This window comes from Myotis yumanensis, unplaced genomic scaffold (assembly GCF_028538775.1).
Source record: "Myotis yumanensis isolate MYYU_CA2020_CCGP unplaced genomic scaffold, mMyoYum1.0.hap1 SCAF_12, whole genome shotgun sequence".
NCBI lineage: Eukaryota > Metazoa > Chordata > Mammalia > Chiroptera > Vespertilionidae > Myotis > Myotis yumanensis.
In genome coordinates this window covers 5842606-5866697 of record NW_027223763.1, presented here as the reverse complement: position 1 = coordinate 5866697, position 24092 = coordinate 5842606, and the positions used below count along the sequence as shown (strand labels likewise).

General features: G+C 58.0%; 1 protein-coding gene across 4 annotated transcripts in view; it reads right to left on the bottom strand.

The window, feature by feature from the left end:
• The window catches only part of SH2D3C (SH2 domain containing 3C), a 28547-nt gene extending 10774 nt beyond the window's left edge, over positions 1-17773 (bottom strand). Inside the window, exons 1-3 of one of the 4 annotated variants that reach the window (XM_070430605.1) lie at positions 17637-17773; positions 15151-15625; positions 5097-5136 (exon numbers count right to left, since the gene is read on the bottom strand). In XM_070430605.1, the coding sequence (XP_070286706.1) occupies positions 5097-5136; positions 15151-15625; positions 17637-17673 (552 nt within the window). In that variant the 5' untranslated portion in view covers positions 17674-17773. Of the gene's footprint in view, positions 1-1880; positions 2109-5096; positions 5137-9113; positions 9490-13344; positions 13455-15150; positions 15626-17636 lie in introns of those variants that run through there. The other 3 variants (XM_070430607.1, XM_070430606.1, XM_070430608.1) reach the window with 3 other exon arrangements.
• Positions 17774-24092: the final 6319 nt, after the last annotated feature.

Genomic DNA, 24092 nt, shown 5'->3' with positions numbered 1-24092 from the left:
AATTCTTGCCCGATGGGGAAACGGCACCCCAGCAGGGAAGGCCAAGGTCACTCACTGGAGATAATGCCCAGGACTCCCCCCTTCCACCTGCCCGAAGCGGGAGAGTTCTGGTTTCCTAGTTACTGTGACTGGGGTTGGAGACCTAAGGGAAATGGGAGGGGAGCCCTTGCTGTCAGGTGCACCCCCACCACAGAGCCCAGCCCAATCCTCGCTGTGCCATGTGAGTTCTCTGGGCCTCGTTTGATGGGTATGATGATAAAATCTGCCTCACCAAGTTACAAAGATGAAAGGAGACAATACTCCAGAGCAGCGGTCGCCAACCTTTCGGACCTCACTGACCACCAGTGGCCCACGGACCACCGGTTGGTGACCGCTGCTCCAGAGTACTGTGGCGAGACCACAGATGTCCTCCTCGCTGTGAGGACATGTGACATTGCTTCCTCTTCTTTCCCCCAACTCCAGGCTCCAACAATGATTGCTCCAGGACTGACAGATCTAGCCCAGAACTGGCCAGATGCAGGTCCGGTGAGGGTGGCACTGAAGGGCCTGGCTTTGGCCCAGGTGGCAGTCTCCCCCAGGAGCACCTACTCCTTATGCCACACCACACCCTGAGGAGGGAAGCGGACACGGGCCTTTTGGGGTCCTTCTTCTTGACAAAGAGCATCCAACTGAGAACTTGCCCCAGTACCACATCTGGAGCAAGAGGAACATGGGACAAAGAAGGGGAGGGGCTGTGTGCGAAAGACCCTGGCCCCAGACTCTGCCTGCCACTGTGTGACCTTGAGCCAATTACTTTCCCTCTCTGGGCCTGGGTAGCCTCATCCGTCAATGGGGGTAGAAGACTGGGCTCCACTTTTCCAGCCATAATCAATAGTCTGGGAGAACCTGGGGGGACCTCCCGCACACCCGAAGGTGGGGAACCCTAAGGTCCCTGTGCCCTCCACCTCACCCTCCACCCGGGGGTCCCCAGCTCCCGGGAGGGGGAGGGCTGGGGCGCGAATGCAGCATCCCCGATGCTCAGCGCCCTGCTATTGGCTGGAGATGATCTCACCGCCTCCAGGCCTGCGCGTGCCTGATTGGCCGGCGCCGGGATGCTGCGCTCAGCCGCGGCCGTCGTTCAGGCGGGCTCGGAGCGTCTGTGAGCCCGGGGAGCGCAGAGGTGATGCGCCCGGCGTCCCCCAGGGACCCGGGAGCAAAAGCGCGGAGACCCCGGGTCAGAGCCTCTTCCCACCAGCCGGCGCCCACCAGGCCCTTCTAGTTCCCCTAGTCTCCTAACCCCGAGCAAAGCCATCCCAGAGGATGCTCCGCAGAGAGGCGGGGTCCGGGTCCTCCCCTCCACCCCCTTCCGTTTAACCCTTTCGCCGCCACGACGTCCTCCCGCACTGCCCGGCCAGCTGAGCCGAGAGCCCCGCGCCCGGAGCGCGCCCAGCCCACGCAGAGTGCAGGAGGGCGGCGGGCGCCCAGGCCCCAGCTCCGGGCACCGCTGCACCCTCTCAGCCTCCCGCCCCTCACAGCGCTCCTGACCCCAGCCCAGCGCCCGGTACAATGGGGAGCCAAGCTGCCGGGTCAGCCTCAGGGACCCGAGTGCGCGCGGAGGACCAGCAGGACACCGGGACCCCAACTCCTGACACCCCGTGCCCCAGCCAGCTCGCTCCTGCGGAGAAGGCAGCCCCCGCAGTGCCGAGTCCCGGGGGTGGCAGCTGGACGCTCACCCCTAGGAGCTCCCAGAGGTGACGCTGGGATGACCCCGCTCCCTCCCACAGCCCTCGACCCTGCCCGGCCGGACCCGGCGCGGCATCGCGGGGCTGCGGCTCCCGGGCGGGACGGAGAGGCCGGCGTCCCTGCCCCGAGCGCCTGGCGGGGCCAAGCCGCCCCCTCACCTGCACCTGCACGAAGGAGCCTCGGTAGAAGCAGCAAGCGGCGGCCGACAGGGCGCTCCACAGGCTGCAGCGCTCGGTCATGGTGGGGCCGGGCAGCCGGGACCCGGACGGTGCAGGGGGCGGCGGCCGGCGGGGCAGGGGCGCGGGACTGACCGGGCTGGGCACCGGCTGAGCGTGCTTCTCAGCGGCGCGATTACCTCATCGCCTTGTCGGGGGAGGAGCAGGGAGGCGGGGCGGGGAGACCCCACCCTCCAGCCGGCCCGGGAGGGGAGGGGGCCATTGTTCCTCCCTCCGCCCGCCCCTCGCCCCCCCTCTCGCCCCCACGCGCTCCAGCCCCGAGCGCCCAGGCTGCCTGGATAGGGGGATGCGCAGCGGAGGACCTGACAAGGGGGCCATCACGAGGGATAGTGGGATGGGGTGAGGACCCCTGGGCCGGCGAGGGCGCTCCTGCCTCCCCCACTCGCTGCACCCCTCACCGACCCAGAGCAGGCAGAGACTTTGAATTAAATCCTATCCAAAGCTGGAAAAATTCCTGTATGTGGTTAACGGAATCCTTTGTGGCCTCAGAAGAAAATCTCCCAGAGCCCAGGAGTTCTCATCTCTGATTTGGAAGCAAGGACTTTGCTGAGAATCACAGGATGGTCGGCTGACAGCAGCCGCTGCGGTGCAGAGAGCCAGTAGCTCAATGGTTAGGGCACCCACCTGGGTTCAACTAGCTGTGTCCCCGCCCCCAGCCCACCAGTCCCTGCTCTTGGAGCCCAGATGTAGTCATCTGCAAAACATACCTGTGCTGACCTCACAGAACTCTTGTGAGCACTGGCCAGGCCGAAAGTAAGTGCTCAATAAATGCACACGAATATTTCCCATCCTAGTGTCAGAACCCGGACTTTCTGTCCTAGAATTATAGGGTCTTCGCTGCAAAGGGAGTCATTACTGGGGTTCACACCCTTCGGACAGGCGGGGCGACCTCAGGCCACCTCTCTGGGCCTCCCTTGTATCTGAGTGTTTTCTGTGGGCACAGCTGCCGCTCTGAGTGTGGAAGTTGGGGTTGTGCGGCCTTGGGACGCTGGAATCCTTGCCTTCGATGAAGTACCCACTCCCTGGTCTGAGAATCCGGGGGTCCTGGAAGCTGAGAACCTCGGGGCAGAAACGGGCTTTTGGAAACTATTGATTCCACCCTCGTCTGAGGCTTAAAGCTAACATCCTTCTGACTTCATCCTTAAGGAGACAGTTTAACCTAGCGGTTCTCAACCTGTGGGTTGCGACCCCTTTGGCGGTCGAACGACCCTTTCACAGGGGTCGCCTAAGACCATCCTGCATATCAGATATTTACATTATGATTCATAACCGTAGCAACATGACAGTTATGAAGTAGCAACGAAAATAATTTTATGGTTGGGTCACAACATGAAGAACTGTATTTAAAGGGCCAGAAGGTTGAGAACCACTGGACCAGTTTCAGTGCACAGCTATAATTTCTTCTGTAATATTTTAATTAATGTTTTAGCACCATAAACTATAAGAAAAGTACAAAGCTTATCATCCTCACAGGGATCTCGCCCCCGTCAGCAATGGGGATCTCACTATCTTTCCAGAAGCTGGGCTTGCGGGATGCTGAACTACGCCCCCCGTGTGCTGCCACTGGCTTTGTGCTGATTCTCCCGGGGCTTCTGTCCCCTGTGGGGTAACGCTCTGGGTGAGGAGCCGGGGCGCAGTCCCAGGAGCAGCCCCTGCTCGCCTTGCTGCAGCCTTGAGCTGCCCTTCCCGGGCTCGCCCAGCTTCTCTCTGACCTTGTCCACACTCTTGCCTCTGCCTGGACCTCTCTGCCGCCCATCTCTGCTGGCCTTTCTCTCCTTTCCAGCTTTTCTTTCGGGGAGAGGATGTTAGTGAATGTTCCTGGTCAACTGCAATGGCGTGGATTCAATGTCGCCTCCTCCAGAGAGCCTTCCTTGATCCCCCCTCCCAGCTCCTGAGCTGAAAGTCAGCCCCTACTTCTGGAGCTACAGTGGCTTCTTACATGAGCCTTCTGGTGAGGGTGGGGGACAGCAATCCGAGCAGGTTCCGTACTGCCTCATCACTCGTCACTTACACAGAACTGTACAGGCAGCGTCTCAGGTGATGGATGACCCCGTGGCCAGGAGCCAGGCCAGCCTGCTCTGTCTCAGGCCCAGCTCCTTCACTGAGCCCATGGCAACTCTGGGTTGGAGGTGCCACTGTTATCCCACTTCTCAGAGGTGAACACCGAGGCTCAGAGAAGTCTCATGCACACACCCTGTCATGTGGCAAATAAGTGGCAGATCTGGGACCAAAATTAGGAGCTGCCGGATCACAGAACACAAGCCTGAACCATTGTGTGGTTCTGCCTGGTCCCAACACAGACCAGGAGCCCTTTGAGCACAGGGCCTGGTGCTCCTCACCCTCTGCTGTGGTTCTGTCTCAGCAGGAGCCCTGGACGAGGGTGGGTGCTCCTGAGGTGGAAGGTCAAGGGCTTTGTCCATTGTCTTGGCATTAGGTAAACTTGGATGGCAATCCTACCCTCCACCCCGCCCCCCCCCCCAGTAGCTGTGTGGTATGAGCAAGTCACTGCACTTCTCTGGGTCTCAAGTTTCCCATCTGTAAGTGGCCACAGGAAGGCCTTCACTGCCCAGTGATGAGGAAGAAGTAAGACCTCATTCATGCAAAGAGCTCAAAACTGTCTCCTTCCAGTGCCAGCAGCCAGCACAGGGCTCTGCGCACAGTAGGCACTCAAAATGTTATGTCGGGTTGTTGTTGTTGTCATCATTTCAGAACTGCATTTTCAACATTCCCAGCTCCCAGAACATATTCAGCTTGTGATCAACGTATCTGTGATGATGAAGAGTCATTCTTCCCTGCTCCCACCTCCCAGCACCAGCACATGCGCAAAAACTGGGCAGACTGGAGTATGGCCTTTGCATAGAGACACCCTTGGGGTGCTGTCCAGCCGGCAGTGGGTGAGGTCTGCTGGTAACAAGCATTGGGATGTCCTGAGTGGGGGGCCAGGACAGAATGACGGCACCCATGGGAAGAAGATGCTTGGAGGGAAACCAGACCCCAGATGTTGCCCCAATCCCTAGGCCCCTTCCTCCTGGGACAGACAGTGAGATCTGGCTCTTAAAAAGGCTCAGGAAATGGTTTTGCCCTTCGTGGAACAGCTCTGAGCCCTCCCTCCAGTGTCCCCTGCCCAGCCCCTCCTACCTTCACGTAGTCCCCGCCAGCCTCTGGCTCTCCAGCAGCCCTGGAGGGAAAGAAGAGAGGTGAGTGTCCCCAGCCCTTCCGGGCTCCCCAGCTGCCCCCCCCCCCCCCCCCCCCCCCCGTGCTGTTCTCCGGAGGACTCATCCTGAAGGCTGAGGGGCACTGCAGCTGAGAGCGCTTCCTGGAATCTGCTGGCCTGGCTGCTCCTCGCTCTCTAGCTGTGGGGCCCTGGGCAAACCCCTGCACCTCTCTGAGCCTGGGCTTCCTGTGAATAGGGCCTCTGCCTCATCGGGTTGTCGTGAGGACTTAAGAAGCTGATGAATGTTTGGTGCTTGACACTGTCTTCACCCCGCTGTAGGCCACTGCCTACACCCACCCCCCACCCCCCCACTCCCCCGCCCATCCTGCTCTCCCTCCACCCGGCCCTGACTGGAGCAGTTGGAGGCCCCAGGCTGGGCCTCAGCCTCTTCTCCTCCTGCCCTGCACTGGTCCCCAGTGTGGAGTGACACCCCCCTGCCCCCAGCAGCTGCCTAGGACTCTGGTGCCACTGCTGGAACACTTGCTGCGGAATTGATCCCTCTGTCTCCAGGGTGGCCAGGATGGGGCCAGGATGGGGCCTGAAGGGGCCAGAGACCAAGGTGTCTGTTTTTCCTGGTGCTAAACAAACATCTCCTTCCTCATGGGGGCCACGGTGAGTCGCTCCCCCCAGGACCTGGCCTGCAATGGCATCCCTCCTCTGATACAGCCTGGACCTGTCCCTGCGACACGGGACTCGTAAACCCAGCTGCCTGTGGCATCTCCTCCTGGATGTCTGCTGTCATCCTGACCTCGCCACATCCGAACCAGGCCCGCTGGGTCCTCCTGCGCCGCGCCCTGCGCCCACACCCACTTCCCAGATCAGTTAGTGTCAGCTTCATTCTTCTCGTTGCTTTGTTTGGCCAAGAACCTCCGGTCATCTGTGCCTCCTCTCTCACTCACACTCCACACCCAGCCACCGGAAATCCTGCGGTCTCCTTCCAGAATAGATCCTGACCATGTCTCTCCATGTGTCGGCCCTGCCCCACCTGAGCCTTCTTCACTGGCTCTCTCACCCCTCGGTCAGCTTCCCCTCCACCACCAGCCGGCACTAGGCTGAAAACCTAAGCAGATCAGGAACACACACCACCCCGACCCTCCCATCTCTCAGAACAAAATCTAAACCCTCCTCCATGGCCTGCAGATGGCTGGCCACGTCAGTTATCATCCAATCCAGAACGCTTCTCCCCCTGTGAGAGTAGAGTGGCATTATCATGCTCAAAAAATAGGCATAAACTGGGTTTATGCTCCCCAATCTCTAGGGTCCTGTGTGGCCTGGAGGTGCCCAACCACCCATCCTGCCAACCCCGCCCCACATGCCTCCTCACTCATTCTGACCCTCCTCCCACCCCAGCCACACTGGCCTCTGAGCCGAGCTCATTCTTGCCACAGGGCCTTTGCACTTGCTGTCCCTTCTGCCCTGGTTTATGTTTCCCCACATCAAGCCCTGCCCGAAATGACCACTTGACAGCTATTTGTTGACTGTTAATTACCTGACACCTCCACTTTGTCTTATTCATTGTTGAGACCCCAGCCCTCAGCCGAGTGCCCTGCATCTAGTAGGAGCTCAAGGAATATTTATTGCTTAAAGGAATGCATGAATACTAACTCTCGAGAAATGTTAACCACTATCATGATTATGAATTCTGCCAGGCGGGGCCCTGCTTGTCTAGCTGACACAGGCCTCAGCATCTATTCCAGCTACAGAATAGGGAAAAAGTTTGAACATTGGGGAACTGCTTCCTCACATACAGAAGTGCAATATTTAAATTTAAATGTAGTAATTTTAATAAAATAGATAAAAAATCTGAGCTTAAAAAAATAACAGTGGTTAAGGTATGTGTTCCCAGGGCAGAATTCCTGAGGCCAGGAGGCTCCTCACTGTGCAGCAGTCTGACAGCCCTCCTTTTTGCAACATTCTATAGCAGTGGTTCTCAACCTTCCTAATGCCGCGACCCTTTAATACAGTTCCTCATGTTGTGGTGACCCCCAACCAGAAAATTATTTCCGTTGCTACTTCATAACTGTAATTTTGCTACTTTTATGAATCGTAATGTAAATATCTGATATGCAGGATGTATTTTCATTGTTACAAATTGAACATAATTAAAGCATAGTGACTAATCACAAAAACAATAGGTAATTAGATATGTGTTTTCCGATGGTCTTAGGCAACCCCTGTGAAAGGGTCGTTCGACCGCCAAAGGGGTTGTGACCCACAGGTTGAGAACCGCTGTTCTATAGTCTCTGTTGCTCACCTTCCCTCCTGTAAGGTCCTTCCTTTAACTATAGTCCCTCAGGCTGCAGCCCGGCCATAGCAGGCTTCTCGGATCCTCTCTGTCCGATGACGGGGGACCCCTGCCCTGCTTACATCCACTGCTCTTCCCGGGTGAGGCATCCCATCCCAGTGTTTCCGGCCATTCAAGCCCGGAAATCCTTTGACTGGTGGGAACAGATTGGCCAGGACACTGGGATCACCCCAGCACTTCCTCCAGCTTCCTGTCTACTTCCCCTCAGGCTGTGGGCGGGAGAGGAGCCTTGGGGAGGGAAGGTTGCACCAGGGATCAGGTGGGATGGGGTGCCCAGGGCAATGGGGGTGCTCAGGGCAGAGGCCCGGGAAGCTAAGGGCCTGGGCAGCAGTCAGCCCCCATAGCCCGCCCCCTGCCCGCCCCCCCCGCCCCCCCCCCCCCCCCCCCCCACTCTATAGCACTCCAGGATTTCCAAGACAGAAGGTGGCTATGTCTGCTTACACCCACTGCCGCCACTTGTTCAGAGTGTGGCCACCTCCTCCTCACAGGCCTCCGTCTGTGCCCGTGGCTCATTCTCACCCCAAGCAGCACAAGCAGTCCCGTTAAAATAACAGTCAGATCATGGCTTTTCTCTGCTCCAACCCACAGGAGTGACCCCAGTTTCACTGAGAGTAAGAGCCAAAGTTCTCATGACAGCGTTCACAGCCTCCCTGCCTCTCCCCCGCCCTAGGTCTGACCACCCTGCTCAGGCCAAGCTGGGCTTCTTGCTGGAGTTCACCCCCACCTCAGGCCTTTGCACTTTCTGTTCCCTCTGCTGGAATACTTTCCACTGAGCTCCCCCTCCCACCTGCAGGTCTTTACTAAAATGCCCCCTCCTCAGTGAGGCCTCCCCTGGCCACCCACCTAAAACTGTGTCCTTCTCCAGGCTCCCACCTCCCTGCCCTGCCCAGTTCTCCCCGGAGCACATCTGACTGACCGTGGGCCTGACGCAAGCGCTGACTGTCTCTTCTCACTATACCCTCACCTCCCCAGGGATTGAGCCCTGCCCACAGCAGTGCCAGGCACCCCGTAAAGATGTTCATGAATGAATGAAGGTCACAGCAGCCCCTGCAACCTAAGGGTAAAGTCTAGTCCTCACGGTGGCTCCGTGCCCTAGGAAGGCCCCCTGCCAGCCCCCATCCTCTCTCCTCTAACACTTCCACCGCACACTTCCTCCCAAGGGTCATCTCCCTCCAGCCTCAGGGCCTTTGTCCACGCTGTTTCCTCTGCCTGGAGCCTCCTCTTGCTGTTTCCTCTGCCTGGAGCCTCCTCTTTGCCTCAGGGCCAGGGAAATTCCTACTTAGACTTCAGTTCTCAGTTTGCTTGGAGATTTCTAGAACGTTCTCCCTCTTGTAATGAGCAAACCAGGAATCAAAGCTTTCATTTCTAAACACTCGGCTCCATTCATTAATTAACTTATTCCGTGTATTTTATGGATTTAAAAGGCACATCCCCTCTAATATCAGTGGTGAAATCAATTAATAAATAATAGTGACAATTGAGCTAAATCAGTCCCATTAATCAGCTGCATTAATTATTTAAATAACCAACCCCTTTAATTGCCCATATTAACTGATTTGTTCTGATAACTGATACCACTCGGTGCATATTTTAACTTAGTTAATTGGATTAATGAGCAGTAATTAAAGCCAATTACCTTTTATTCCCCTGATGCAGGTTTAAGTCTGAGCACCACGTGACCTTCAGGACCTCCATCCTGGCCCAGAGGAAAGGGCACGGCTCCCTGGGCTCCCCGAGGAGAGGCAGTGGAGGGGCCGCCATCCTGTCCCACCCGGGCCCTCCCTCCCCACAGGCAGCTTTGCCATCTGTCTGTCCCCTCGTTCGTCCCCTTGGGCCTGGAGGCCTGCTCAGACGGCCCTGAGTGGAGACTTCCCCGGCCGGCCGCCGCCTCCTGCTTCTTGGCTTTCCCTTTGCCTTCCCCTCTCTGAGGGTCAACGCCCTCTGTGAAAGTGACTCATTAGAACTGTCTTCCCAGAGGGGCCACCAGGGTCCTGTGAGAGGGAAGGGTGCGAGGTTCCCGCGCCCGTGTGGCTCCCCTCTCTGCCCCAGCCCCCCTCCCCGAGATCTCCCACCCTGCCCTGGGGCAGCAAGGTTCTTTCCTGCCTTCACCTTGACCTTCACTCGGCCCTGGCCGAGAAGCAACCCTGCTCTGTGCTCCTCACACTTTAAGGGCCCCGGGCAGAGAGCGATCTGGGGCAGGATGCCCGGCTCTCCAGGGACGCCTTCGGGATCTCCTGCCAGGAGGGCCCTTGGCTTTAGCGCCCGCCCTGCCCCACCACCTCTAAGATGGGCCACCACTGTCCTGGAGGCAAGCCTGCTCCTTCTCCACCATTCTGCGCCCTCAGACTCCTTGGCAGGGGTGAGCTCCCGGCAGGAGCTCAGAGAGGGCGGCAGCCCTGTAAGGAGAGGGCAGAGCCAGGGACTCTGAGTTCCGAGGCTGCCGAGTCTCAGAATGGCAGAAGAGCAGAAGGGAAGGCACGCGCTGGATGCTGACCGAAGGCCTGGGACCGGAAGCCCCGTGTTCTAGGGGAGGAAAGGAAGCTGGGGACCTGACCCAGGACACACCGCTGCGCAGACTGGGTCGGGGTGGGCTCTGCGCTGTCCCTTGCATGAGGTGGTCCCCCCAGGAAACAGAGGCTGCTCCTGGTCGGGGGAGAGGGGGAAGCTGGGGAGGGGATGGCGAAGAAAGAGATTTCATCCAAACCGGAGCCCAGAACCCATGTCAGAAAGAGGAAAGGGCATGTGGGTGCAGAGGGAAGACCCGCTGGGGCTCTGGGGAGGGCCCTCGGCCGGGAGGGAGGAAGCTGTGTGACCCTGGGCAAACCCCCTCATCGGGCCTCAGTTTCCTCTTCTGTACCCTGGGCATGGCGGTATGAGCGGCTCCCGTGTATTGGTACTTTCTTGGGTCAAGCCCAGGGTGAATGTCCCACCTGCCCCATCTCATCCAATCCCCACAGCAACCCTGTGAAGCAGCTGCTGTTAATTTGCCCAGATGGGGAAACTGAGGCTCAGAGAGGGGAGTTGAGTTCAAGGATGTAGAGTCAGGGGGACTCGGAGCTGCTGATACATCCCACCCCTGTCCTCCCAGCCCTCGCCCCCGACATAGGTGGTGCACGCTGCAAGCAGGGCCCCCTGAGGGTTTAGGGGGATTGTCTCAGCTGGGGGCGGGGCAGTCCATCTTTCCTGAACCAGCACAGTTCCCACAGCCGGAGGCGTCCGGGGGTCTCGAGGACTGTGAGAAAGTCTCCACAGGAAATGAGAGCCAGGAGCAGCTGGGCCCCTTCGGAAGACAAGGACCAGCCGCCCTGAGCCTGAGGAGGCTGAGCGGGCTGGGCCCCCACCGCCCCCTCCCCCAGTGGGTAATCACTACCAGATGCCCAGCAGCTGACGTCACTCCGCAGGACCGAGAGGGTCGTGGGACTCTGGGGAGCACTGCGAATTCTTGGACCAGAATCAACATTCCAGGAAGAAAGGGGGGAGCTGGCCTGTTCTCAGTGCCTGGCATCAGGGCTGGGGTCCAGGCAACACAGGGTGCCCCGGCTCCCCTAGGGGGTACCACCTTCCCCAAGTCTCAGGTTCCTTCTGAACAGCCCTAGGAACGGGGGTGCAGAGGTCGGGTCTCTGGGTCAGAGGAAAGGGCACTTGGGTGGGACCTTTACAATGAGTAGAAGTGCATTCAGATCCCCCTGAAAGGAGAGGTCCTTGTCACCCCAAGTCACAGTGGGGCCCTCCTGCCTCAAGGCCAGCAATGGCCGCACAGTCACAGCCGGTCCTCCGGGCCTTACGGTCCCTGAACCCATGTCCTCTCCAGCCTGTCCCCTCCCACTCCTCTCCCCCAGCCCCCCGCCTTGTTCTCAAATATGCCAAGGACGCCCCACCTGGGGACCTTTGGCCATGCTGTCCCCTCGGCCGGGTACGCGCTCCCGCAGATAGCAAGAGGGACTGTTACCTCATCTCCTTTGTTTAAGCGTCATTTTCTCAGGGAGTTTTTCCTAGCTAACCTCCCTAAATTGCCACCACTAGCCACGCCCCCCACGACCAATTCCCTTACTTGATTTAAACCTCTCTTCCTGACGCTTTTCTCCTCTGACGGTATAACTCGCTTTCTCGTTAATCATCTGTCTCCCCCACTCTGGAATGGGGGCTCCGGGAGCCCAGGGTTTTGCCTGCTGTGCCCACTGCTGTCTCCCCAGGACCTAGAATAGTGTCTAGGGCAGAGTTACATCTCAGCAAATGTTAAATTTACTAACACTCCAACTCAGCTAACTGTGTGATCTCATGCAAGTCGTTACCTTTATAAAGCCTCAATGTCTTCGTCTGTAAAGTGGGCTCCTAACATCTCTCTCCAGGGGGTTATGGGAAGTCACTTGAAATAATGGTAGAAACAGGGTTTGAGCCTTTTACTTGCAGGCGGTGAACCGTGGCCTCGTGGTTCAGGGCTTGGGCTTGGGGTCAAATCTCGGCTCTGACACTTAATCTCTGCAGTCCCAGGAACACCCCTTCCCCTCTCTGAACCTCAGTCTCCTCACTGATAAAATGTGGCAAATAGAAGCCCCCCATCCTTCTCCCCCCTCCCCCACACACACCTAGGGCCCATGTGGTAGACAGTGCCCATTGGGAGCTCCGGGCAGGGCCTGGCCAGTGATGAGCCAGATCTCCATCACCTCTGCTGGTGCCCTGGCCTGATGATTCCTGTGTGGGTGTGGGTGTGGGTGTGGGTGTGGGTGTGGGTGTGGGCTGTTGGGAGCCTCCCTTGGCTTCCTCCTCTGGAACATGGACTGAGAGGGAAGGGTGTCAGGGGTCTCTGGTCGGGCTACTTCCCTGCAGAGGGTGCTGGGTGGGGGCAGGCCAGGCTGACACTCTCCTAAAGGCGCTTCATACCCGGTGTTGTTGGCCCCTCCCTCCTCCCTCCTCATCCCATGATCTCAACAGGGAACTGGGCACCAGGAAACCCCTGCAGCCTCACCTCTTCCCCTTCCTTCCTTCTGCTCCAGGTGCACCCTGACTCCCCAGGGGTGGGGGAGGGACAACCAATTTAGGCTGCTCTCTGGGCAGACACTGGAAACACCCCCTGGGGACCCCCTATGGGATCGAGGCCCCCAGTCTTGCTCAGCGACAGTTCTCAAATGCCTTCCTCCATAGTTGGATGGATCCTCAGAAACCATCGCAGGCCCATCTGGGCTTCTGGGGAGACTGAGGCCCAGAGGAGGGCAGGGCGAGCAGCGCTCCTGACTCCGGTGTACAGGCCTGGGCTTCAGGGGCTCCCGAAAACGCCCAGCAATTCCTGGCCTCCTCCTTGGCTGAAAGGCAGCGTGGGACACTGGGTCCTAGGACACAGGAGGGCTCAGTCTGACCGGCAAACCCACCCCCTCTGGCCCCCTGGACACTCCAGATATTAGAGGGTGAGGGAGAGTCTATTTCTCTGACAGCTTTAGGCCATGCTTGATGCCAGAGGCACTGCCAGGACCACCAGGCTCCTGCCGCAGGGGAGGAAGGCTGGGTCCTAGACTTGGCATGCCCAAGGTTTCCCAACAGCCCTGCTGGAGAGGAAGGGGTTGCCCACCCTTTAAGGGCACAGGCAGGAAGGTGGAATTAAACCCTGGTTCTGATCTTTGCTGTTGTGTCAAACTGGGCACAGTAACCCTCTCTTTCCTCATCTGTAAAATGGGCGTGATGTAGTGTCTCTCTCCCGGGGCGGTTCTGAGGAGTAAATGCCCAACTTGTTTCCAGACAGAACGGGACAGAGTTCCACCCAAAGTCCCTGATGCTAAACCAGCCCCGGTTTGTCAGTTGCCGCAGGGGCACGGATTTCCCCCTCAGACCCCTGCGGCCCCCGCCAGCGCCCCCGCGCCCCGCTGGTCACTCACCCTCTGGGTCCCAGCGTGGGGCACCTTCGGCCCACTGCAGTCATGGCTCCCCGCTGGCCGCCTGTGCTCAGCCCAGGGGCTCCCTCCTTTCTCAGGCCACCGGGCTCCGGAGCCAGAGCGAGACTTCGGGGGCGGAGCCTGAGGCTTAGACCACGCCCCTCCCCGCCCCCCGCCGGCGCCGCTCCACCGGCTGGAAGCACACGCCCCACTTGGACACGCCCCTCCTGTCTCGCCCCGCCCTCTCCCCATCTGTCAGCGTCCGGGGCTGGAAAGCCACGCCCCCTGACACCCCCCCTCCCCGCCTCGCCCCTCCCCTCTCCAACCCTCACTTCCCCAACTGTCCCGGCGCAGTGTGCAAAGGCCACGCTCCTCCACCCGCCAGTCCCGCTCCCTCAAACTTCCAATGTCCATCTCAGACTTGGGACGCCCCGCCCCGCCATGCCATCCTTGCTCCTCCACGCCCGAATGAGGCTGAATTTAGGAGGGAACCGCAGGGCATCCCCGATCGTGGGGCAGCCAGGGATGGTGGAAAGCATTCATTTTATTCATCATAAATGTAAGCATTCCCATTTATTGTTTGTGGTGTGCCAGGCACTGTGCTAAGATTTAATAAGTATATTATTCTTGAATTATCACCACAACGCTACACGGTCGGTGCTATTGTGATGCCCATTTATCAGATGAGAAAACTGAGGTCCAGAAAAGGGAACAGACGTGTCCAACAGCACGCAGTCAGTCAGAGGCAGAGCCTGGACTGGATTCACTCTGCAGATTTACAGGGTCCTGCTCCCCCCATTGAAGGGGGTGGGTCTGTGTTCTGATCTCTTAGCACACAGAAGCTTTTTTGTCTTTTGTGCTTTTTTGTCTCAGGGCAAAGCCACTCAAGAAAGGTCCCAGCACCAGCCCTAGAGTTCCTTTGCTCAGCTATTTGTTTTTTCTCTTTATCGCAATGGGCACATCTGATCCCTGTGATTACACAAAGGCTCTTAAGGTGGAAAAGGTTCCTTTCGTTGGGGTTGAGAAGGGTCTCCCAAGGGCATGAAGTACATGGCTGTAGGGTTTAGAAAGTGGTAGGTAAAATGGGCTGGATGAGTGTGCAGCCCCTGGAAGCAAGCCATTTCCTGTTCAAATCCCAGCTCTGCAACCTTGGCTGAGTCTCAGTTTCCCCATCTGTAAAATGGGGCTGATCGTAGATTCTTTTAGTTTTCCGTGAATGACCTTTGCTTTGACAGCCAGTAAAAAGGGTGCTTACTAAATGGGAGCTAGGACCATATCATCACTCTTTGTATTTTTGCATGAACTCAATTCACCCTATAACCAAGTTAAATGACAAATAGTTTTCTAGAGCAGGTGAAGCAGTGTTGTCCAGCAGAAGTGAGGGTGCTGATTTCTGTGTGAGGGCCCTGGGCAGAGGTCCAGTGATCAGGCTTGGAGTCCAGCCAGCAGCGGAGCCCGTGCTGGAGGTTGCCTGGGGCTTTGGAGTCAGATGGCTCTTAGTTCAAGCCCTGACGCTGTCATTTGTTAGATGTGCAACCTGAATGGAGCAGATGACTCCGTCTCTGAATCTGTTTCCTCAAATGTACATAACGGTATCTCCACCCCAGTTTTATTTTTTCCTTGAAAAGTAATTGCAAGTGAAGGGCTAGGCATAGTGCCTGGTTTATAGCAGGCTCTTGGTTAAGGCATGTTTACTTAGATGTGTGTGCGGGGCGGGGGAGGGGGGGGGCTCTCCAGGCTCTATCAGCGGGAGACTGGAAACCCCATCCCTGCAGGTCCTGCCCTCCCCTTCCCCTGGTGGGCACCTACCTTTCTGGGGGCACATTCCTGGGGACTGTCTCCTCTTCTGTGTCTACCCTGGGGTCCTCAGGCTCTCCCGTGGGGCTCGCCTCCACGGCTGACGGGTTGGGTTTCCCCTCTGTGTCCTCCAGGGGGGCTTCGGTCTCCACCACCTTCTCTTGGGCCGCCTCCATGCCTGGGGGGTCAGGCAGGCCTCGGGGCACCAGGTGGGGCTCAGGGCCCACCTCTTGGGTCTCCAGGGCAGCCTGTCGGTTCTGAGACTTCTTGACGCTGGGCCGAGGCATGGTGCCCATGTGGCTGTACATGTCGCTGGAACGGGCATACGCCGGGGGACTCTTGGGGACCGTCACCATGTCGTCCTGCGTGGCCTCAAAGATTTCAGGCTTTAGATTCGGTCGGATAGTGATGTGAGCCAAGGACCGTCTCAGAGTGAAGGACCGGGGGAGATTGGAGAGGCTCCCAAAGCCCTTGAACTTGAAGAACTCTGGCAGGGGGAGGAGAAGGGAAAGGGGTTAATGATGATGCCAGCAGCGATAATAATAGATTCTAGGTACATGCTGTTTGACTCACTGAGGGCTCAGGAGGGCAGGCCTCACCGACACCTCCTCTGATTATTATGGTACAACTTGGCAGCTTTGGAGCCACACAGCCCCAGGCTGGAATCCCTGCTCTTCCGCATCCTGGCTGTGCAAGCTTCGTCAAGTCATTTGACCCCTCTGAGCTCCATTCTCCACATCAGCAAAATGGAGATTATAACGCCCACCTCCTCTGGTCAGTAGGAGGACTGAAGGAAAGCATGTAAATGACATGCTTACCATGGGGCCTGGCACACAAATATCCTCCAGAAGTAATGAAGGAAAAAAAAATGGAGGAGCCGGTCATGATGGTGGTGACGTTGACCACGATAATGCCTCTGCACTGGTCAAACTTGCAGCACGCATGACCTCATTGACTTCTCAGCACGACTTCCCGGCACAGTTTAATCCCCCATTTTCCAGATGAGGAAACGGAGGTTCGGAGAAGTGAAATGAACCCCCTGGGTTACACAGCCTGCAGGTGAAGTTGCATGTGTGTGGGCGTGTGTACGTGTGTGTTGGGGCATGGAGGGGGTGGGTGTTTATGAACCTGGGGCGGGGGAGAAACAAGAAAGGGATTGTCAAGAGCCTGAGGGTCCCAGTCTCTGTGGGTTCTCTCCTTCCTGTCAGCTGAGCCCTGGGTTCTAACTCGGGGCAGTGCTCAGTGCTCGGGTGATACCATCTCCTCATTTCTGCAGGGGGGGGGGGGGGCGCGTGTGGATTCCTCCTTCCGGTCCCCAGCGGTGGGACTGCCCCTTCTTGCAGCCACCACCATCTGACGTCCCTAGGCCTCCAGTTAAGCAAAAAGGAAAAAACTCTAGCATTTTCCACTTCCTCAGCATCCTCTGCCTCCTCAGGTCCTCACAAGCACGCTGGCAGATAGGTAAGATGCCTCCATTTGACGAGAGTGGAAACTGAGGCCCAGAGAGGGCAAGGGAGCTGCCCAGGGTCACACAGCAAGGCTGAGCCGGGACAAAGGTCAGTGCTTTGGGGCTTTCTTCCAGCCCTGCCCGCCCCTCACTTGGTCTTAGCCTCTGCCTCCTGACAAGCGTCAGAAAACACCGAAGCTCTGCTCTCAGAAAGCTCTGCCCTGGGGCAGAAACTGTGCCAACAGCCAGAGGGAGGCCTCCTTCCCCAGCCCCACGTATTTGTCTCCTGGGCACCAGGGATCTGGAGGAAACAGTAGGGGGGCAAGGAGTGAACCTGAGGCCCAGTCCAGGCACATGAGATTGGGCCCTGGTCTATCGCCCCAAACGATCTCAGGCAATTCTCTGGGTCTCAGTCTCTTCATTGTGGGATGCAGCCATAAGCCTTGCCCTGGACACACACACACACACACACACACACACACACACACACACACTGTGCTGTCAGATCAAAGAAACCAGGGCCCAGGGCAGGCAGATGTCTGCTGGGACCAGGAAGGGACTGACTTGGGGAAGCAGCCATGGGTGGGTGTGGCCCTTATTGAGTTGCTCTGGGTCCCAGTGTCCCCGCTGGTGGGGACATGGGACAGCCTCCCATGGCGCACACACACACACACACACACACACCCCTGCCCTACCCCAGTAACGCCCCACCTGAGACCCCATGAGGACCAGGCGTACAGATGGAGTGTGTAGCCATCTTCCCGGGCTCCATGGACCCGCAGATGAGTGGAGAGACTGACACACAGAAGCACAGAGATGGAGAGCCAAACGGGCCAGAGAGAGAGAGAGAGAGAGAGAGAGAGACAGTGGCCCAGAGTGATGGAGAGAGGGTGAGAGAGGGTGACATGGAAACCCAGAAGCAGAGACCTCCGGAGAGAGGCAGACATGGACCAAAAGAGAAACAGGAAGGAGACAGGGTCATAAAGAGCAGATGCAGAGAGGAGCTGAGATGCCAGGCGGGCAGAGGGGTGCGGAGGGACAGTGCACTCACTGAACTTCTTGCTGGCCTTCTTGGGCTTCTCTGTCATCTTGTCCAGTCGGGCAGTGCTGCTGGCCTGCGGGCAAGAGGCTGCTCGAGGCTCTGGACATCGACGTTGCCTCCTCACCTCCCCTTCCCCTTTCTCACCCTCTCACCCGCTTCCTCTGTGTATTTTTAAACCAGCGAAACTCCCACAGCCCTACCCTCCCTATCCTCTCCGCAGGGGGCGGGGGGGCGGGGGCTGGGGCCTCCCCAAGTCCAGGCCCCTGTGGGCCTCCTCCTTGTCCTCAGCAGGAGGGGGGGGGGGGGCGGAGGGCAGACCACAAGCCCGTGGGACTGGAAGGTCTGGGGAACAAACCACTGGCTCTGGGAACGGAGCCCACTGGGCTGGGGACCGCTGGGGACCTGCCAACAGCTGTCAGGGGGTCTGGTCTTTGGGCTGGGAGGGTGCAGGGCGTCAGGCCTGCGCAGAGGGCAGTTTATTCTAAGCCGCCTGGGGATGGACTGGCAGCAGTGGTTAGGCCTGTGGGCGCTGGGACTACCCAGACCCAAGTTCGAGTCCTGGCTGGCCACTGTGTCACTGTGTGATCGGGCTAAGGCACTCACCTCCCTGAGCCTGCTTCCGCCCTGTGAGCTGGGTATGTGCAGTGCCCACCTCACAGTGCCCAGGCTTGGTGCAAAGCCGGGCACTAAATTGGTGCCCACCAAGGCACGGTCACTCCTTTTCAAGCTACCAGGGACGCAGTGATAATTTGGTCCACCCCACCCCACTGATTGTACAGACATGGGGAGACTGAGGCCCAGGCAGGCAGAGGGATTGCCCCAGGTCGCACAGTGGGTTGGTGGCCCAAACTGGGTTACAACGTGCCCTTCCAAGTCCCTTAGCTCACAGCCTGGTGCTTTCCCCCGCACAACCTATGTGTGTGCATGTGTGTAAACTCACACGGGCAGGACAGAGATGAGGAAATGAAAGCTCCCCTAAACAGGTGATGAGGATGGGGTGGGGCCACAGACCATGGGCTTCAAGTCCTACTTCTGCGCCACAGGCAAGTTATTGGAGCCTCTGAAGCAAGACGTCAGACTCAAAGGATGACACGGGCCAAATAAACAAGGTTGGCGTTCATGTGGCCGCAAAAAAACAAAAGCTTCCATCTTCATAGAAACGTCGGTTTATTTCGATAGAGACATGCTGGACACAAAGGGCTGAGATAAATGAGTCAGCGCTCACATAAAATAATAGAGCATTTTAATAAAAATTAATATTTTTTCTTGAACATTGACTTACCAGACACTGAATAACTGCACAAATCAATAAGCGTAATGCAAATAAGCCTATTTTTCTTGTTCTCCGAAAGTGAAATATCTCCTGTTGCGCACACCAAACCAGTCAGTCCAAGACTAATGACGTGGCAAACCAGCTGCTAAAACACTCGCTGCTGGTATTAGTGGAGAGAAATGGTGCGCCTGCGCATAAGGCACGTAAGGAAAATGAATGCAACACGATTCTAGTAATCAGTCATTAGCAAATGTTGTAGTTTGTTATTAATAATTATGTATAACAGGATATTGTAAAAATTATGAAATTTTTATTAAAACGTTTCTTACATACTGGTATATTGGCTGGGCCGCAAAATATTCACTGTGGGCCACGGACTGCGAATTTGACATGCTTGCTCTGAAGCCTCAGTCACCTGATCTCTAGAATGGGCACAAGTGCAGGGTAAGCAGTCAACCCACAGAAGCAACCCACAATGGTGTGGCATTATTATCCAGGCTTCTGGGCCTAAACTAGGGCTGTGAGAAAAGGAACACAGCCCATGAGGCCAAAGCACCAGCCAGGCATGGAGCTAGAAGCTTCCACTGTGAGGCATATCCTGGTACGGTCCCATTTCACAGAATAGGAAAGCGAGGCTGAAGAAGACCAGAGACTGGACAGACATGCAGGTGACCTAGCTCCCAGGCTGGTGCCCCTCCCAGTTCTGCGTTGTTGTTAGAAGGAGCGGGGCCTGGGGCCTGGCAGTAGCTGAGGGTCCCTGGCTCCTCTCCCAGGAGGCATCCCAGTGACGTGGGCTACCTGCTGAGGCCGTGGCAGCAGCCAGCGCTGGCTTCCCGGCCAGGCCCACTCTTACTGTGTGATCCTTCACAAGAGACTTGACCGCCCTGCGTCTCAGTTTCCTCGTCTGTGAAACAGGTCCCACGGCTCCGGCTTCCTGGGGTAGTTGGATGAAAGGAGCAAGTGTTGGCCCAGGCCAGCACGCTGTGGCTTCAGCAAACCTCGGCAGTTGGTGCTGAGGGATGGGAACGGGTCAGGCCAGGAAACCCCAGCAGCAGGCACATGGTGTGAGACCCCGGAGTCCGGCCACCTGGAGGCTGTGTTGGGGGGTGGAGTTGCCTTGTCAGTGCTGGGGGCCCTGTCGTTGGCCCTGGCGCCAGGGCAATTGCAACATCCCTGGGAGAATGAATGGGGCTCAGTGTGGCGGCTGGGCTGAGCTCAGAGCCCCCTTTGTGCTGCCTCGAGTGGCCGTTGGGAGTGCGGCTGGGGACCTGCCGGCGGGTGGCTGTCCCACAGGCCCTCCTCAGCCTGTGCTGGAGGCCAGCCACGCTCGGCTCTACACCCCGAACACACCAAGCTCTCCTCCCTGCGGCCTCGGGCTAGACCCACAGCAGAAGGCAGCTTCCACTGAGTCCTGCAGGTCGAGACTGAGCCACACCGCCCCCAGGAACCCTGCTCTGATTTCCGTCCCCTCCCGCCTGCCCCAGTCTGTGACTCAGTTGCCTGCAGATTGGCCAGGTCCTGTTAGGCCTTCAACTTCACAGTCAAAGGCATTTGACTCAGGTAAACCTGAGTTCAGACTGCACCTACATGATCTTGGGCATGTCAATCACCTCTGGGCATCATTTTTCCCATTACTAAAATGGGACAAATATAGGGTGTCCCAAAATTCACGCAAGATTTTCAATTCAATTCAATTGCAAACCTTGCTTGAATTTTGGGACACACTATATAACATCCCTCGCGTGATCTTGTGGCAATGAAATAAAACATTTATACTGAGGCTATCATCTTATTATTTGTGTCTTTATTTGCATGTTCCGGACAGACCTGGGGCTCCCGGAGAGGAACTGATCTTATGCATCCATACTGGCTGCACGCCTGCTGCAGTTCTCAGTAGAGTCCTGTCCCGGGCTGGCCCCAGTTGTCTGGTTTTGGGGGACAGTGTAGGACAGTGATGGCGAACCTTTTGAGCTTGGCGTGTCAGCATTTTGAAAAACCCTAACTTAACTCTGGTGCCGTGTCACACATAGAAATTTTTTTATCTTTGCAACCATAGTAAAACAAAAGCTTATATTTTTGATATTTATTTTATAGATTTAAATGCCATTTAACAAAGAAAAAATCAACCAAAAAAATGAGTTTGTGTGTCACCTCTGACACGCGTGCCATAGGTTCGCCATCACTGGTGTAAGATGACGGTAAATAACCCCAGCCGTTGCGAGGACCTGGCTTTGAATCGCAGCTCCGTAGCTTCCTGGCTGTGTGGACTTGGGCAGGCCCCTTCACCACGCTGAACCTCAGTTCCCTCTTCTGTAACTGGGGGCCCAAAATAGGAACCTCCTAAGAGGGGTGCTATGAAGTTCCAGGGGTACAACACATATCCACACAGGGCCAGGGACAGTCAGTGCCCGCCTAGGTTGGGGCAGAATGTCCAGGTGGTGTTGGGCTGTGGGTATCACACGGCCACTCTCGGTCCTGTACCCCCCTATCCAGAGACCCCTCATCTCCCGGCCATACCAGCAGCCAAGCGCAGCCCATTCCATGAGCCGGTCTTCCCCTTCCCTCCATACTTGCCCCACCCTGTCCCTGGTCATGGGGAGAAAACAGAGGGTCCGGGCCAGGGTCTGACAGCTGGCCGGCAGCTCCCTTTCCTATCCCGTGCCTCAGTTTCCCTGACTGTGAAAGGGCAGCAAGCCCAGAGGCTCTCTCAGAGCCTGGTCAATCAGCGAACATTTACTGAGTACTGGCCACAGGCCTGGGCTCATTGGCTTAGCTGACCCATGGAAGCAGGAAAGGTTTCCCTCAAACCAACAAATCAGTCCGTGAAAAACCATCTCCAGGTAGAACCTCACTTCTTCTCTCTTCCGCCCAAGTGATCTGGAGTCCCGGCCTCCTGGGGGGCTCCTGCCCCCTCCCGTCTGCCCACCTTCCCCGGGAAAGGCTGGGGGCACAGGGCCCCGAAGGGAAGTGACTGGCAATGTTGGGGTTCAGGCCAGAGATGGTGGGGTGGAGGTGATGACACCACCGGAACTCTTGCTGAAGCTCCTTCTGCCCACAGGATGTGGGAGGGTTGGTGGGAAGTAGGCAGGGGCCCTGGCCCGAGAGTCTGACAGTGAAAGCCACCCCAACCATGGCAGACCCCGGCTGCTACTGTCCCTCCCACACCCCCATCAGCACCCAGGCCCCCCCCCCCATCCTGCTGCTGTGCCCTGACTGTGCCCCAGCTCCATCCCTAGCCCAGAGGGCAGGGTCCTGACTGGGTACGTGCTTGGGGTTTGCGCCAGACTGACCTGGTTCAACTACAATGCGGCCACAGGCAGCTGTCTGACTCTGGCTGGGGGCCGTCACCCCTGAGTTTCAGCGTCCTACGTGTGCAATGGAAGTGACAGAAGTACCCGCTTCCTATGGCTAGGTGAGCAGTGAGGTAATTCTCATAAAACGCCAAGTGTACGGCTCGGATCACTTATTTTCCCTCAATAAATTATAATTACTACGATTATTTTCTCCCCTCTTGCCCTCGCCACCCCCAGTTTAGCACTGGTCTCCTTTCTAACAGTGCACCCATGAGGCTGACCCAGGTCACTCCCTGTGTCACTCGACTGCTGGCTCCACACTGCCCTCAGGAGAGGGCTCCCTGCTCCTCACCCCACCCTCAAGGCCCTCCCTGGAAGCCCCCCCCCCCCCCCCAGAACAGGGTCTCTTGGAACACCAGGGTCACCAGACCCACTCCTGCCTCCTCCTGGGAGGCTGCTCCACTGCCTGGAGGGTTTCCTGCAGGTAGAGGGGTTCTGGGGTGCAACCAGGGAGCCCAGCTCTAAAGCAGAAAGGGCTGGGAAGTTAGGAAACAGGAGACTGTGTGGCCACAGCCTAGGAGGGGAGCTGGAAAGCGCCTCCAATGTCACAATTGGGTTTTCCCTGAAGACAGTGGAGGGAAATGCATGCAGACTCTACCGCAGAATGATCAGAATGATCCGGTGGGTGCTGTGAGGGGGACTGACGGAGCGGCCAGACTGGGAGGCCAGAACTCAGCCATCCCTGGGCAGGGGGCTGGAGAGGAGGTACAAGCCAGCTTTGCTGGGGCTGGTGGTTGAGTAACTAAAGCTGGAGGAAGAATCAGGAGGCCGCAGGAGCCAGGGGGATATCAGAAAGGTGCTGGGGGGAGATTGGGTCAGGGGAGGGGGCACAGGTCCCAGGGAGATGGGGGTGAGTGGTGGCTTGGTGCCTAGCATGAGGACAGAGGCCTCCTACAGGGCCATTGCCACATTCCTGGCCAGACTGAGGAGCCTGGCTCAGGAGGGTCCTCTTCACACAGACGAGGCTTGCGTCCCAGCTCTGTCGCTATGTGAACTTGGTTGGGCAAATCGCCTCACCTCTGAGCCTCAATGTCCTCTTCTGTAAAATGGGTTTGTGATCCTATGAGGCTGTCGATTCACTTCTGGAGCGCACGGGGCTGCTGAGTGAATGCTCGCGATTTCTGTGATTTCTGACCCAGGGCTGGACCAGCTCCAGCGCAGCTCGGTGCGGAGGGTCCTGTGGTTTCACCTCTGTCTCCAGAGCACAGGGGGGTCCAAGGCTGCAAGGCCCGAGCATTGCTCGCTGGCCCCTTCCAGTGTCGCCGCGCCCCCTGGCGGCCATCCGTTGCCATGTCAACGGTGGCGAAGGCCCGGGGAGGCGGCGGCGGGGCCGTTCTCTCCTCCCAGGACCTGAGGCCGCTCCCAGGCTACCTCCCGCCTTTGCCAGTGTGTGTGTGTGTTGGGTTGGGGTGGGGGGGGACACTCCGAGCCGGGGAGGAAGGGGCTCCCCGCGGCAGCTGGAATGTGGCGGTAAACTGAGGCACGCGACGAGGCGCCCCGCAGCCAGGTGTCGACTGTGGGCCCCACCTCCGAAGGCGGAGGAGGGGCCGCGGGCGGTGACGCGCCGAGGGCCGCTGGCGGACGGCGGGCGGGCGGGCGACGGCGGCAGGTGCGGCCGCGGAGGGCGGGAGGGAGGGGGCGGGTGGAGGGGGAGGGGAGGGCGAGGTCTGGGCACCTCCCCCTTTATAACGCGCCCCCTCCCGGGCTCTGGGGCCGCCTTCTCGTCGGCTCTTCCCGTCTCGCCCCCTCTCCCGGCCGCCCCGGGCCCGAGCCCGGCCAGGGAGCCCCCAGGCCTCGGCTTGGGGGCCGCCCCCCCCGCTCGCCGCCCCGCGCAGCCCG